The sequence below is a fragment of the Rana temporaria genome, chromosome 8 (genome assembly GCF_905171775.1).
Source record: "Rana temporaria chromosome 8, aRanTem1.1, whole genome shotgun sequence".
Classification (NCBI taxonomy): domain Eukaryota; kingdom Metazoa; phylum Chordata; class Amphibia; order Anura; family Ranidae; genus Rana; species Rana temporaria.
In genome coordinates this window covers 10867928-10885990 of record NC_053496.1, presented here as the reverse complement: position 1 = coordinate 10885990, position 18063 = coordinate 10867928, and the positions used below count along the sequence as shown (strand labels likewise).

Genomic DNA, 18063 nt, shown 5'->3' with positions numbered 1-18063 from the left:
GGAGATGATGATGTTGAAGAGGAAGAAGGTTGATGATGATGATGATGATGATGAGGAGGAGGAGGGGGTCGACGATGAAGATGATGATGAAAATGAGGATGATGATGGGGCTATCCTGATCTGATCGTACTAATACATGATGAGAATGATGGAGATGATGATGTTGAAGAGGAAGAAGGTTGATGATGACGTTGAGGAGGAGGAGGAGGAAGGTTGAAGATGATGATGATGAGGAGGATGGGGGTTGACGACGATGATGATGATGATGGGGCTACCCTGATCTGATCGTACTAATACATGATGAGAATGATGGAGATGATGATGTTGAAGAGGAAGAAGGTTGATGATGATGTTGAGGAGGAGGAGGAAGGTTGAAGATGATGAGGAGGAGGAGGAAGGTTGATGATGATGAGGAGGAGGGGGGTTGACGATGAAGATGGTGATGACGATGAGAATGATGGAGATGATGATGATGTTGAAGAGGAAGAAGGTTGAAGATGATGATGAAAATGAGGATGATGGTGATGATGATGGAGATATCCTGATCTGATCGTACTAATAAAAATAGTGATGATAAGGAGGATGAGGATGATGGTGATGAGGATGATGATAAGGAGGAGGGATGATGAAGATGATGAATAGGATGATGATGATGATAAATAGGATGATGATGATGATGATGATGATGAGGAATAGGATGATGATGAGGACGCTCTGGTCATACTAATAAATAATGATGACGAGGATAATGATGTTAAAGATGATGTTCTGATCGTAATAATAAATGGTGATGAAGAAGCAGTGGGTGGTGATGACAATGACGATGAGGATGGTGATGTTGATGAAGATGTTCTGATGTTTCTAATAAATGGTGAGGATGATAATGATGAGGAGGATTTTCTGATTGTATTAATAAAGGATGATAAGGATGATGATGATAAAAGATGATAAATAATGATGATGATGATAAAGGATGATGATGAGGATGCTCTGATCATACTAATAAAGGGTGATGATGATAATGAAGATGATGGTGATGAGGATGCTGTGATCATAATAATAAAGGGTGATGATCATAAAGTATGATGATGGTGGTGGTGATGATGAAAGACAATGATGAAGATGATGGCGATGATGTTAATAAAGGATGAGGATGGTGGGGATGATGATGATAAAGGACAATGATGAATATGATGATGATAATGAAGATGAGGATGCTCTGATCATACTTATAAAGGGTGACAATGATGGTGATGATGATGAAGATGATGATAAAGGACAATGATGAAGATGATGATGATGAAGGATGATGATGATGATAAAAGACAATGATGAAGATGATGATGATGATGAAGGATGATGATGATGATAAAAGACAATGATGAAGATGATGATGATGATGATGAAGGATGATGATGATGATGAGGATGCTCTGATCATACTAATAAAGGGTGATGATGATGAAGATGACGATAAAGGACAATGATGAAGATGATGGTGATGATGAGGATGATAAAGGACAATGATGAAGGATGATGGATGATGAAGATGATGATAAAGGACAATAATGATGATGAAGGATGATGGATGATGAAGATGATGATAAAGGACAATGATGAGGATGAAGGTGGTGATGATGAAGGGTGATGGATGATGAAGATGATGATAAAGGACAATGATGATGAAGATGATGATAAAGGACAATGATGATGATGAAGGATGGTGGATGATGAAGATGATGATAAAGGACAATGATGATGAAGATGATGATAAAGGACAATGATGAGGATGATGAAGATGATGATGAAGATGACGGTGATGATGATGAAGGATGATGGATTATGAAGATGATGATAAAGGACAATGATGATGAAGGATGATGATGAAGATGACGGTGATGATGAAGATGATCTTCTAATCGCACGAATCGATGGTGATATCGGTCGGGTGGCTTGGGCTGCAGAATCCAGGGAAGAGCTCTGAGGGTTATTATGGGATGTTCCATCCTCTGATCTCCGACACAAAGTCGCAGGGTGGGTGTCGCAGGTTTCTGGGATGTGTCGCACGGGGGTCGGCCGGCGATGACACTGATTACCTTTCACCAGCAGCAGCGGGAGTCCGGCGAATGTCGGAGGAATGTGTCGGTGGGGGCGGTGCCGGGCTCCTCTTGGCCCGATGACAGGGGGTGGGTTTCCCCTCCACCAAAACACAGCGAAATCCTCCTCCGACCACCAGAGATCAGAGTCCGCCGACCGTCGGTGTGTGTGTAGAGCCCGGACGATGCCCCCCCTTCTCACCGCTCATCTGCTCCCCATCCTCCTCCTCCTGTCCCGGGGACCGACCTCTGCCCACCCTGGGGGGGAAAGGAGGGGACTCCCATCATCATCCAGAGGAAGGACCCTCATCCTCCTCGATGTCAACACCAAGAGCCCGACCAGGATCGTCAGCGACAAATTCCTCTCCGTCCAGCTGGACCCGGCGATCATCCGCGACGGATGGCTGGACTTCCTCAGGTAGGTCCGCGACAAATCCCGCTGGATCCATATATACTTCATATATACTACATACTGTATATATATATATACTCCACATAGACATAGGTGTGCGACAAACCACCGCTCCGGGGGTGCCGGGGGACTTCACATGTACTCCATATATACTCCATGTACTCTGTATATACTTCATATATACTCCACATGTGCTCTATATATACTTCATATATACTCTATGTACTCTATATATACTTCATATATACTCCATGTACTCTATGTACTCTATATATACTTCATATATACTCCACATGTGCTCTATATATACTTCATATATACTCTATGTACTCTATGTACTCTATATATACTTCATATATACTCCACATGTGCTATATATACTCCATGTACTCTGTATATACTCCATATACACTCTATGTACTCTATATATACTTCATATATACTCCACATGTGCTCTATGTACTCCATATATACTCCACATGTAATGTATATATACTTCATATATACTCCATGTACTCTATATATACTTCATATATACTCCATGTGTACTCTATATATACTTTGTATGTACTCCACATGTGCTCTATATACTCTATGTACTCTATATATACTTCATATATACTCCACATGTACTCTATATATACTCCACATGTACTCTATATACTCCATGTACTCTATATATACTTCATATATACTCCACATGTGCTCTATATACTCTATGTACTCTATATATACTTCATATATACTCCACATGTGCTCTATATACTCTATGTACTCTATATATACTTCATATATACTCCACATGTACTCTATATATACTCCACATGTACTCTATATACTCCATGTACTCTATATATACTTCATATATACTCCACATGTGCTCTTTATACTCTATGTACTCGATATATACTTTATATACTCCATGCACTCTATATATACTTCATGTACTCTATATATACTTCATATATACTCCACATGTACTCTATATACCCCATGTACTACATATAATTAATACATACATGCACCCCTATATACTCTATATACATGTAATCTTCATACTCCATATACTCCATGTACCTTATATACTTTATATATACTCAACATGTACTGTACATTTTATATATATATATATATATATATATATATATATATATATATATATATATATATATATATATATATATATATATATATATATATATATATATATCCCATGTACTCTAACAACATCATATAATGTATGTACTCAAAAAAATCTATTTATATGCATTATCATTTATATACACTATATACCCCATATACTCTATATACCTCATATATACCCAATATACTCCATGCTCTCTATATGTTCAATTGAATCCATATATGCAATATAACTTATATACTTCATATATTCTACTACATATATTCTATGTAACCCATATACAGTTTATACTCCATTAATCCTATATACTCTATATATTTAATATACAAACAACATATAGTCTATGTACTTTATATGCCCCACTTACTCCACATACATTATATACACCCTATCCTCTAAATAATTCACATGTGCCCCCCATACATTGTATTTTCTATATACTCCATATATACCCTTTATACTTCATATATATTATATGCTCTATATACCTCACATACCCTATATAATTCATAGCTCTATATATATATATATATATATATATATATATATATATATATATATATATATATATATATATATATATATCATATGTGCTATGTATATTATATACTCCATATACCCCTTACCCTATATCCTCTATCTATATTGCACATTAATTATGTACTCTATATACTCATATACTTTATGTCTTCTAAATAAAACATACACAATATACTCAATATACATCACATGTCCCACATACTCTATATATTCCATATTCAATATATATATAGATACTTAGGTAGATACCATATATACACTCTGTATAATCCATACATACCCTGTATACTTCATACCCCCTATATATATACTCTATATAATTATTATATACTCTATATACCACCCATATACCCTCTTATACGCCTTACCCTCTATATATCCTCCACATACATCATACACTCCCCTACTCTATATCCTCTATATAACCCATATATACTCCACATACATTATTTGTCCTATATATTCCACATATCCTCTATATATACACTATATACTCCATATCCTCTATATATATACACTATATACTCCATATCCTCTATATATACCTCATATAGATTATACACTCTATGTACTGTATATGCCCCTTGTACTCTATATACACCCCCTATATTCTCCATGTATCCTCTATATATATATACACTATATACTCCATATCCTCTCTCTCTCTCTCTCTCTCTATATATATATATATATATATATATATATATATATATATATATATATATATACTATATACTCCATATCCTCTATATATACATTATATATTCCACATATCCTCTATATATACCTCATATACATTATACTGTACTCTATATACACCCCCTGTATTCTCCATGTATCCTCTATATATATACACTATATACTCCATATCCTCTATATATATACACTATATACTCCATATCCTCTATATATACATTATACACTCTATGTACTCTATATACACCCCCTGTATTCTCCATGTATCCTCTATATATATATACACTATATACTCCATATCCTCTATATATACCTCATATACATTATACACTCTATGTACTGTACTCTATATGCAGTATACACTCTATGTACTCTATATACACCCCCTATATCCTCCATGTATCCTCTATATATATACACTATATACTCCATATCCTCTATATATACATTATACACTCTATGTACTGTATATCCTCCATGTACCCTCTTCTCCCTCTCTCTCCTCCATGTATCCTCTATATATATATACACTATATACTCCATATCCTCTCTATATACCTTATACACTCTATGTACTCTATATACACCCCCTGTATCCTCCATGTACCCTCCTCTCCCTCTCTCTCCTCCATGTATCCTCTATAGATATACACTATATACTCCATATCCTCTCTATATACCTTATACACTCTATGTACTCTATATACACCCCCTGTATCCTCCATGTACCCTCCTCTCCCTCTCTCTCCTCCATGTATCCTCTATAGATATACACTATATACTCCATATCCTCTCTATATACCTTATACACTCTATGTACTCTATATACACCCCCTGTATCCTCCATGTACCCTCCTCTCCCTCTCTCTCCTCCATGTATCCTCTATAGATATACACTATATACTCCATATCCTCTCTATATACCTTATACACTCTATGTACTGTATATACACCCCCTGTATCCTCCATGTACCCTCCTCTCCCTCTCTCTCCTCCATGTGTAAGGTTGTCGGGGGTTGTGTCTCTGGGTCTGGTGTACACAGAATGGTTTCCATTAAGTTGCACATGTTTGCAATGTACAAAGCATCTCAGAAATTTATCAGTTATGACTGAAGAGAACTCTCTGCTCTGCGGGCCGGCAGTGACAGTTCAGGGATTTCTGGTGGATCTCTGAGCAGGAGGATCCCATATGACCAGGGCTTTCTGATGGATCGCTAAGTGTGAGGATCCCATATGATCTGGGCTTTTCTGGTGGATGTCTGAGCAGGAGGATCCCATGTGATCTGTTCTTTCTGATGGATTGCTAAGTGTGAGGATCCCATGTGACCTGGGCTTTCGGATGGATCTCCAAGCAAGAGGATCCCATGGGATCTGGCCTTTCTGATGGATCACTAAGTGTGAGCATTCCATGTGATCTGGGCTTTCTGATGGGTCGCTAAGTGTGAGGATCCCTTGTGATCTGGGCTTTCTGGTGAATCTCTGAGCAGGAGGATCCCATATGACCTGGGCTTTCTGGTGGATCTCTGAGCAGGAGGATCTCATATGATCTGGGCTTTCTGGTGGATCTCTGAGAAGGAGGATCCCATATGACCTGGGCGTTCTGATGGATCTCTAAATGATCTGATGAATCTCTGATGCAATTTGGGATTTCCCCCCATTCCTAATATCTCCATGTGATCTTGGCTTTCTGGTGGATTTTAGAACAGTATGATCCCATGTGATCTGTTCTTTCTGACGGATCTCTAAGTAGGAGGAATGATCTAGGCTTTCTGATGGATCTCTAAGTGGGAGGATCCCATGTGACCTGGGCGGTCTAATGGATCTCTGAGCAAGAGGATCCCATGTTATCAGGGCTTTCTGGTGGATCTCTAAGATGAAGGGTCACATGTGATTTGGACTTTCTAATGGATCTCAAAGCAAAAGCATCTCATGTGATCTGGGCTTTCTAAATGATCTCTAAGTAGGAGGATACCATGTGATCTGGGCTTTCTGATGAATCTATAAATGATCTGCTGAATCTCTGATGTGATCTGAGATTTCCCCCATTCCTAATATTTCCATGTGATCTGGGCTTTCTGGTGTATCTCTAAATGGGAGGATCCCATGTGATCTGGGCTTTCTGGTGGATTTCGAAACAGGATGATCCCATGTGATCTGGGCTTTCTGATGGATCTCTAAGTAGGAGGATCCTATGTGATCTGGACTTTCTGATGGATCTCTAAGTGGGAGGATACCATGTGACCTGGGTAGTCTAATGGATCTCCAAGCAAGAGGATCCCATGTGATCTGGGCTTTATGGTGGATCTCGAAGCAGGAGGATCCCATTTGACCTGGGATTTCTAATGGATCCCCAAGCAAGAGGATCCTATTTGATGTGGGCTTTCTGGGGAATCTCTGAGTGGAAGGATCCCATGTGATCTGGGCTTTCTGATGAATCTCTAAATGATCTGATGAATCTCTGATGTGATCTGGAATTTCCCCCTATTCCTAATATTTCCATGTGTTCTGGGCTTTCTGGTGGATTTCTGAACAGGAGGTTCCCATGTGATCTGGGCTTTCTGGTGGATCTCTGAGCAGGAGGATCCAATTTGACCTGGGTTTTCTAATGGATATCCAAGCAAGAGAATCCTATTTGATGTGGACTTTCTGGTGAATGTCACAGTGGGAGGATCCCATGCGACCTGGGCTTTCCAATGAATCTTTGAGCGGGAGGATCCCATGTGATCTGGGCCTTCTAAAAGATCCCTGAGTGGGAGGATTCCATATGATCTAGGCTTTCTAATTGATCCCTGAGTGGAAGGATCCCATGTCATCTGGGCTTCCTAATTGATCTCTGAGTGGAAGGATCCCATGTCATCTGGGCTTCCTAATTGATCTCTGAGTGGGAGGATCCCATATGATCTGGACTTTCTAATTGATCTGAGTGGGAGGATCCCATGTGATCCAGGCTTTCTAATTGATCTGAGTGGGAGGATGCCATGTGATCTGGGCTTTCTAATTGATCTTAGTGTGAGGATCCCATGTGGCCTGGGCTTTCTAATTGATCCCTGAGTGGAAGGATCCCATGTGATCTGGGCCTTCTGATAGATGCCTGAGTGGGAGGATTCCATGTGATCTGGGCTTTCTAGTTGATCCCTGAGCAGGAGGATCCAATTTGACCTGGGTTTTCTAATGGATATCCAAGCAAGAGAATCCTATTTGATGTGGACTTTCTGGTGAATGGCACAGTGGGAGGATCCCATGCGATCTGGGCTTTCCAATGAATCTTTGAGAGGGAGGATCCCATGTGATCTGGGCCTTCTAAAAGATCCCTGAGTGGGAGGATTCCATATGATCTAGGCTTTCTAATTGATCCATGAGTGGAAGGATCCCATGTCATCTGGGCTTCCTAATTGATCTCTGAGTGGAAGGATCCCATGTCATCTGGGCTTCCTAATTGATCTCTGAGTGGGAGGATCCCATATGATCTGGGCTTTCTAATTGATCTGAGTGGGAGGATCCCATGTGATCGGGGCTTTCTAATTGATCTGAGTGGGAGGATCCCATGTGGCCTGGGCTTTCTAATTGATCCCTGAGTGGAAGGATTCCAATGCAATCTGGGCCTTCTGATAGATGCCTGAGTGGGAGGATCCCATGTGATCTGGGCTTTCTAATTGATCTGAGTGGGAGGATCCCATGTGGCCTGGGCTTTCTAATTGATCCCTGAGTGGAAGGATCCCATGTGATCTGGGCCTTCTGATAGATGCCTGAGTGGGAGGATTCCATGTGATCTGGGCTTTCTAGTTGATCCCTGAGTGGAAGGATCCCATGTGACCTGGGCTTCCTAATGGATTTCCAAGCAAGAGGATCCCATTTGATGTGGCATGTGGGCTTTCCAGTGAATCTCTGAGTGGGAGGATTCCATGTGATCCGGGATCTCCCCCTATTCCTAATATCTCTCTCTCTCTCTTTCTCTCTCTCTCCTCTCTCTCTTTCTCTCTCTCTCTCTTTCTCTCTCTCTCTCCCCTCTCTCTCCTCTCTCTCTTTATCTCTCTCTCTCTTTCTCTCTCTCCCCTCTCTCTCTCCTCTCTCTCTTTCTCTCTCTCTCTCTTTCTCTCTCTCTCTCCCCTCTCTCTCCTCTCTCTCTTTATCTCTCTCTCCTCTCTCTCCTCTCTCCTCTCTCTCTCTCTCCTCTCTCTCTCTCTCTCTCTCTCTCCTCTCTCTCCCCTCTCTCTCTCCTCTCTCTCTCTCCCCTCTCTTTCTCTCTCTCCTCTCTCTCCCCTCTCTCTCTCCTCTCTCTCTCTCTCTTTCTCTCTCTCTCTCCCCTCTCTTTCTCTCTCTCCTCTCTCTCCCCTCTCTCTCCTCTCCCTCTCTCTCTCTTTCTCTCTCTCTCTCTCTCTCCCCTCTCTTTCTCTCTCTCCTCTCTCTATTTATCTCTCTCTCTCCTCTCTCTCCTCTCTCCTCTCTCTCTCTCCTCTCTCTCTCTCTCTCTCTCTCTCTCTCTCTCTCTCTCTCTCTCTCTCTCTCTCCTCTCTCTCTCTCCTCTCTCAATTTTTTTTTTTTCAATTCAAATAAGCTTTATTGGCAGGACCAAATACATGTTAGCATTGCCAAAGCAAGGAAAAGGGGAAGGGGGTAATATAAAGGTGAGGGGGGGGGGGGGTAATATAAAGGGGAATGTCTCTCATGTCCCTCTCAGTCTGTGACACGCGGTCACATATTGGGCAGCTCTCTTCACCATTGGCTCCTCTTCTCCCAGTAGAATTTGGAGTTTCCTCTTCTCTTCTGTAGAATTGAAGTCCGGGATGAGAGCGGAGAGTCTCTGGAAGTGAGTGTCCCTCACTGGTACTTGGTGCAATGTAACAGGAAGTGTTCCTCATCCTCCGGGACCCCCTGGTCACATTGCTGGCACAGTCTCCTCTCCCTGGCCTTGTAGGTCTGTCTGTGCCGCCCTAATTCCATTTCCAGGCTGTGGGCGCTCAGTCTGTACAGGCTCATTGTCTGTCTCTCTTTGGGGTCTTGTAGCACCTCCAGGTACGGGGCCAGTTTGTATTCTCTCTGCAGTGACTGGTAAATCAATAGTTTTTTGGAGTTTTTTATTTCGTGTCTCCATTCTCCAACATGTTTCTCTTTGGAGTTATAAGTTATGATTTTTATTTGAGATTTTGTCAGGCCGAATTGTTGAGAGTTTTGGGGAAACAAGGTGTTGATGAGTTGTTGCAGGCCACACGGCTTGGACTGGTTCTTACTGTCCAGTAAGGCTTGATGGTGGTAGGAGTTGGGACTGCTGTTTTGTAGGTGGTCCCAGTATGATAGCGCCCTCTTCTGTACTGCGAGGAGTAAGGGAAATCTGCCCAACTCGGACCGGCAAGCACTGTTGGAGGTGCTCCGATGGACTTGGAGGAGGTGCTTGCAAAATTCCAGATGGAATATTTCTGTTGGGCTGGGATCCCATTTGGATTGGTCTGGGTAGGTGACAGGACCCCAAACTTCACTGCCATAAAGAAGAATTGGGGCGATGACGCTATCAAATATTCTGAGCCAGACTCTCACGGGTGGTTTTAGGTGGTACAGCCGTCTCCTGATGGCATAGTAGGCTCTGCATGCCTTGTCTTTTAGTGCCTCTATGGCTGGCTTGAAGCTTCCTGATTGGGTAATGTCTAGGCCGAGGTATGTGTAGCTGTTAGTTTCATCCACAGTGCAGTTGTTTATTGTGAAGGAAGGACTCTTTGTTTGATTTGTATTTTTCTTTTGGAACACCATGGTTTTTGTTTTGCTGGAGTTGATTGGTAGTGCCCATGTGGCGCTGTATTTCTCCAGAACTTCCAGGCTGTCTTGTAGGCCTTTCTCTGTTGGTGACAGGTCTCTCTCTCTCTCTCCTCTCTCTCTCTCTCTCCTCTCTCTCCTCTCTCTCTCTCTCCTCTCTCTCCTCTCTCCTCTCTCTCTCTCTCTCTCTCTCCTCTCTCTCCTCTCTCTCTCTCTCTCTCTCTCTCTCCTCTCTCCTCTCTCCTCTCTCTCTCTCTCTCTCTCTCTCTCTCTCCTCTCTCCTCTCTCCTCTCTCTCTCTCTCCTCTCTCTCTCTCTCTCTCTCTCTCTCCTCTCTCTCCTCTCTCTCTCTCTCTCTCTCTCTCTCTCTCTCCTCTCTCCTCTCTCCTCTCTCTCTCTCTCTCTCTCTCTCTCTCTCTCTCTCTCTCTGACTCTACAAGTAAATATGAGAAGCTGAGAGATCTCTCTGCAGTAGCTTCCCTTCAATACCTCTGTGATCAATATATCCTCCTAAGATGTCTTCACTACTAATACAGAGCCTTCACTGGATGCATGCTTACACCTTCTCCGACAAACCATTCCCTCCAACGAGTCGTCATTCCTCTTTAGACTCCCAAGTCATCCGATTGTTGTCCTGATCTGTGAGATACAGTGCACTGAAAAAGTATTCACACCCCTTGAAATTTTCCACATTTTCTCATGTTACAACCAAAAAATACCGAAAATGTATTTTATTGGGATTTTATGTGATGGACCAACACAAAGTGTCACATAATTGTGAAGTGGAAGGAAAATGATAAATGATTTTCAACATTTCTTACAAATTAATCTGTGAAAAGTGTGGGGGGGGGGGGTACATTTGTATGGCGCCCCCCCGGAGTCAATACTTTGTAGAACCCCCTTTCTCTACAAGTCTTTTTGGGGGTGTCTCTACCAGCTTTTCACATCTAGAGAGGGACATTTCTCCTCCATTCTTCTTCTATGTAAAATATCTCAAGCTCTGTCAGATTGGATGGAGATCGTCTGTGATCAGCGATTTTCAAGTCTTGCCACAGATTCTCAATGGGATTTAGGTCTGGACTGTGACTGGACCATTGTAACACATGAATAGGCTTTGGTCTAAATCAGGGGTCTCCACACTTTTCAAACAAAGGGCCACTTATTGTCCTTCAGACTTGAGGGGGGCCGGATTGTGGCCAGCAGGGGCAGAAAATGTCACGGGCCCAGCATCAGTGAGAATAAATATGGCCTCAGTGGTTGGTGGTCAATAGGAGGAGGAGTCCCCCCCCCCCCCACCATTAGTAGGAGGAATAGTATTCCATCATTGGTATCAGCAAAAAGATATGGTGCCCCATTGTTGGTGTCAGTGGGAGAAATAGTGCCTCATATCAGTGGAAGGAATTGTGCCCCAAGGGCCGCATAAAGGGTAGCAAAGGGCCACATCTGGCCCTCGGGCCGCAGTTTGGAGACCCCTGATCTAAATCATTCCATTGTAGCTCTGGCTGTATGTTTAGGGTTGTTGTCCTGCTGGAAGGTGAACCCCCCCCCCCCCCCGGTCTCAGGTCTTTTGCAGACTCTAAAAGGTTTTCTTCTAAGATTGTCCTGTATTTGTCTCCATCCATCTTCCCATCAACTCTGACCAACTTTCCTGTCCCTGCTGAAGAAAAGCATCGCCACCACATGATGCTGCCACCACCATGTTTCACAGTGGGGATCGTGTGTTCAGGGTGATGTGCAGTGTTCGTTTTTTCCCCACGCATTGCGTTTTGCTTTTAGGCCAAAAAGTTCGAATTTCACCTTCTTCCACATGTTTGCTGTGTCCCCTCCCCCACATGGCTTCTCACAAAACTGCAAACAGGACTTCTTATGTCTTTCTTTCACCAATGTCTTTCTTCTTGTCACTCTTCCATAAAGGGCAGATTTGTGGAGAACGCGACTTATGCCGCGTACACAAGACATTTTCTTTTAATGTCATTAAAAACGATCGTGTGTGGGCTTTAACGACGGGAAAATAACGCGCATGCTCAGAAGCAAGTTATAAGACGGGAGCGCTCGTTCTGGTAAAACTACCGTTCGTAATGGAGTAAGCACATTCGTCACGCTGTAACAGACTGAAAAGCGCAAATCGTCTCTCACCAAACTTTTACTAACACAAAATCAGCAAAAGCAGCCCCAAGGGTGGCGCCATCCGAATGGAACTTCCCCTTTATAGTGCCGTTGTACGTGTTGTACGTCACCGCGCTTTGCTAGAGCATTTTTCCTTTCACGATCGTGTGTGTGCAAGGCGGGCTTAACAATAATCGGGTTGAAAAAAAACGTCCTTTTTTCTAGACCATTAAAAAATGTTCGTGTGTACGCGGCATGATAGTTGTCCTGTGGACAGATTCTCCCCCCTGAGCTGTGCAGCTCCTGTGCAGCTCCTCCAGAGTTACCATGGACCTCTTGGCTGCTTCTCTGATTAATGCTCTCCTTGCCCGGCCCGGTCAGTTTAGGTGGACGGCCATGTCTTGGTAGGTTCGCAGTTGTGCCATACTCTTTCCATGTTCTGATGATGGATTGAACAGAAGCTCCGTGAGATGTTCAAAGCTTGGGAGATTTTATTATAACCTAACCCTGCTTTATACTTCTTCACAACTTTATCCCTGACCTGTCTGGTGCGTTCCTTGGCCTTCATGATGCTGTTTGTTCACTAAGATTCTCTAACAAACCTTGGAGGGCTTCACAGAACAGCTGTATTTACACTGAGATTAAATTACACACAGGTGGAATCTATTTACTAATTAGGTGACTTTTGAAGACAATTGGTTCCACTAGATTTTAGTTATCAGAGTAAAGGGGGCTGAATACAAATGTCCCCCCCACACTTTTCACATATTTATTTGTAAAAAAAAAATGAAAACATTTATAATTTTCCTTCCACTTCACAATTATGTGACACTTTGTGTTGGTCTATCACATAAAATCCCAATAAAATACATTTACGTTTTTGGTTGTAACATGACAGAATGTGGGAGATTTCAAGGGGTATGAATACTTTTTCAAGGCACTTCTATAGAGATTCCAGAAATAGAGAGCCGACATTCTTCCCGTTGGCTGATGTTGAGGCCACATGGACACTTTTCCCGATGTTGGGGCCACATGGACACTTTTCCTGATGTTGGGGTCACATGGACACTTTTCCTAATATTGGGGTCACATGGACACTTTTACTGATGTTGGGGTCACATGGACACTTTTCCCGATGTTGGGGTCACATGGACACTTTTCCTAATATTGGGGTCACATGGACACTTTTACTGATGCTGGGTTCATATGGACACTTTTCCTGATGTTGGGGTCACATGGACACTTTTCCTGATGTTGGGGTCACATGGACACTTTTCCTGATGTTGGGGTCACATGGACACTTTTCCTGATGTTGGGGTCACATGGACACTTTTCCTGATGTTGGGGTCACATGGACACTTTTCCTGATGTTGGGGTCACATGGACACTTTTCCTGATGTTGGGGTCACATGGACACTTTTCCTGATGTTGGGGTCACACGGACACTTTTCCTAATATTGGGGTCACATGGACACTTTTCCGATGTTGGGTTCATATGGACACTTTTCCTGATGTTGGGGTCACATGGACACTTTTCCTGATGTTGGGGTCACACTCTTTCTGATGCTGGGGTCAAATGGACACTTTTTCTGATGTTGGGGGTCACATGGACACTTTTCCTGATGCTGGGGTCACATGGACACTTTTCCTGATGTTGGGGTCACATGGACACTTTTCCTAATATTGGGGTCACATGGACACTTTTCCTGATGTTGGGGTCACATGGACACTTTTCCGATGTTGGGGTCACATGGACATTTTTCTTGACGTAGGGGTCACATGGACACTTTTCCTGATGTTGGGGTCACACTCTTTCTGATGTTGGGGTCAAATGGACACTTTTTCTGATGTTGGGGGTCACATGGACACTTTTTCTGATGTTGGGGTCACATGGACCTTTTTCCTGATGTTGGGGTCACATGGACACTTTTCCTGATGTTGGGGTCACATGGACACTTTTTCTGATGTTGGGGTCACATGGACACTTTTCCTGATGTTGGGGTCACATGGACACTTTTTCTGATGTTGGGGTCACATGGACACTTTTTCTGATGTTGGGGTCACATGGACACTTTTCCTAATATTGGGGTCACATGGACACTTTTACTGATGCTGGGTTCATATGGACACTTTTCCTGATGTTGGGGTCACATGGACACTTTTCCTGATGTTGGGGTCACATGGACACTTTTCCTGATGTTGGGGTCACATGGACACTTTTCCTGATGTTGGGGTCACATGGACCCTTTTCCTGATGTTGGGGTCACATGGACACTTTTCCTGATGTTGGGGTCACATGGACACTTTTCCTGATGTTGGGGTCACATGGACACTTTTCCTGATGTTGGGGTCACATGGACACTTTTCCTGATGTTGGGGTCACATGGACACTTTTTCTGATGCTGGGTTCATACGGACACTTTTTTTGATGTTGGGGTCACATGGACACTTTTTCTGATGCTGGGTTCATATGGACACTTTTTCTGATGTTGGAGCCACATGGACATTTTTTCTGATGCTGGGTTCATACGGACACTTTTCCTGATGTTGGGGTCACATGGACACTTTTTCTGACCTCTCCACTGTAGAAACTCTCCCTGCCATTACTGAGTAATATCCGGTGGAAAATCAGAGCTTTGGATTCTTTTATTAGACTTTCTGATGGTTTTTACAATAATGTGGAAGATTTCATGACTCTGGCAGAGTGCTGTGTGCCTGTATGAGGAGTGCTGCGTCTCCGCTACGGCCGTGGCGTCATCTGTGATGGAGGCGCCTCTTGTGGTGACACAGCGGGTTGTAGAACTGCGGCCGGTCATAAAATAACCAGAACTGCTTAACATAACAGATCGTTGTTTGGAATCTCACCGGGGATTCCTGATGTGGTAATGTAATCAGTCTAACACATGGCCAGTGCGGGGAGGAGGATTCCTTCACCAAGTAGTACAGGATTGTCATTGTATGGAGGGAAGTCTCCTAATATTATATACATGGAGGTCCCCCCTATAGAAATATCCATCTCATAGACCAGCAGATAGAGAGGATCCCGAGATACAAACATCACAATTACCCCATGGGGGAGATTTACTAAACCTGGAGAGTGCAAAATCTGGTGCAACCCTACTCTGTGTGTGTCAGTTATTTTCAGTCTCCGACACAATGCAAAATATACAGACAGACGAGAGATCATTGTATGACTGGGATAAGAACATGAAACATACAGTGAGGGTGGTTCTGTCTACTATGTAAGACACCATAGGATACTACTACTACTACTACTGATATACTACTACTGCTAATATACTACTACTACTACTACTGATATACTACTACTGCTAATATACTACTACTACTACTACTACTGATATACTACTACTGCTAATATACTACTACTACTACTACTGATATACTACTACTGCTAATATACTACTTCTACTACTACTACTACTACTAATATACTATCACTACTACTACTACTACTATACTACTACTACTACTACTAATATACCTGTACTACTACTACTGCTGCTACTAATATAGCAATAAGAAAAAGATACTACTACTATTATTACTTCTAATATAATAATTAAATGAAAAAAGAGAAACATATGCTTCTACTACTATTACTACTACTTCTACTATTACTACTAATATAATAATAAAAACAATTTTACTCCTACTACTTAAACTACTAATATACTACTACTACTACTACTACCATATAAGAAATAACAGTAATATGCTACTAGTAATAATAGTACTAAATAATAATACAAATTATATTACTTTTACTATTTATACTACTATTATACTACTATTACTAAAAAATAATAATGACAGTAATATGCTGCTACTACTACTACTAATATACTACCATACCACTTCTACTTCTACTTTTACTACTACTACTAATATAATAATAAATACAATATTACTCCTACTACTTAAACTACTAATATACTACTACTGCTACTACCACTACTACTAATAATAATATAAGAAATAACAGTAATATGTTACTACTACTACTAATATACTTCCACTACTACTACTACTAATGTAATAATAACAGTAATATGCTACTAGTAATAATAGTACTAAAATAATAATACAAATTATATATACTACTGTTACTAAAAATAATAATAACAGTAATATGCTGCTGCTGCTACTACTACTACTACTACTAATATACTACCACACCACTACTACTTCTACTATTACTACTAAAATAATAATAAAAACTATATTACTCCTCCTAATTATACTGCTAATATACTACTACTACTACTACTACTACTACTAATGTAATAATAACAGTAATATGCCACTACTAATAATACTACTAAAATAATAATACAAATATATTACTTTTACTATTTATACTACTAATATACTACTATTACTCAAAATAATAATAACAGTAATATGCTACTACTACTACTACTAATATACTACCACCACCACCACTAATACTACCTAAGCTCCTTGAGGGCAGGGACCGATGTGAATGTACAATGTATAAGTGCTGTGTAAATTGACGGCGCTATATAAGTACCTAAATACTACTACTACTACTAATGTAATAATAACAGTAATATGCTACTACTGATACTATTAGTATTACTACTACTTTTACTATTTATACTACTTATATACTACTATTACTAAAAATTATAATAACAATTATATATACTACTACTACTACTACTACTACTACTACTACTACTACTAAAACCACAACTACTACTACTATACTACTCCTAATATAATAATAACAGTAATATGCTACTTCTAATATTTCTACTAAAATAAAATGTATATTACTTTTACTATTTATACTACTAATATACCACTATTACTAAAATAAAAAATAATAACAGTAATATGCTGCTACTACTACTACTACTAATATTCTACCCCCACCACTACTACTACTAATATACTACTACAAAAATAATAATAACAATTATATGCTGCTACTACTACTGCTACTACTTCTAATATACTAAAACCACAACTAGTACTACTACTATACTACTCCTAATATAATAATAACAGTAATATGCTACTTCTAATATTATTACTAAAATAAAATGTATATTACTTTTACTATTTATGCTACTAATATACTACTATTACTAAAAATAATAATAACAATTATATGCTGCTACTACTTCTAATATACTAAAACCACAACTAGTACTACTACTATACTACTCCTAATATAATAATAACAGTAATATGCTACTTCTAATATTACTACTAAAATAAAATGTATATTACTTTTACTATTTATACTACTAATATACCACTATTACTAAAATAA

The 18063-nt window shown here is 40.7% G+C and overlaps 1 protein-coding gene across 1 annotated transcript in view; it reads left to right on the top strand.

Annotated features, from left to right (window-relative positions):
* The first annotated feature begins 2058 nt into the window (after window positions 1-2058).
* Window positions 2059-18063, top strand: part of HPSE2 (heparanase 2 (inactive)) — a 320113-nt gene continuing 304108 nt past the window's right edge. The window contains exon 1 of the mRNA XM_040361286.1: window positions 2059-2513. Coding sequence (XP_040217220.1) covers window positions 2137-2513 — 377 coding nt within the window. The 5' untranslated portion in view covers window positions 2059-2136. The remainder of the gene's footprint in view (window positions 2514-18063) is intronic.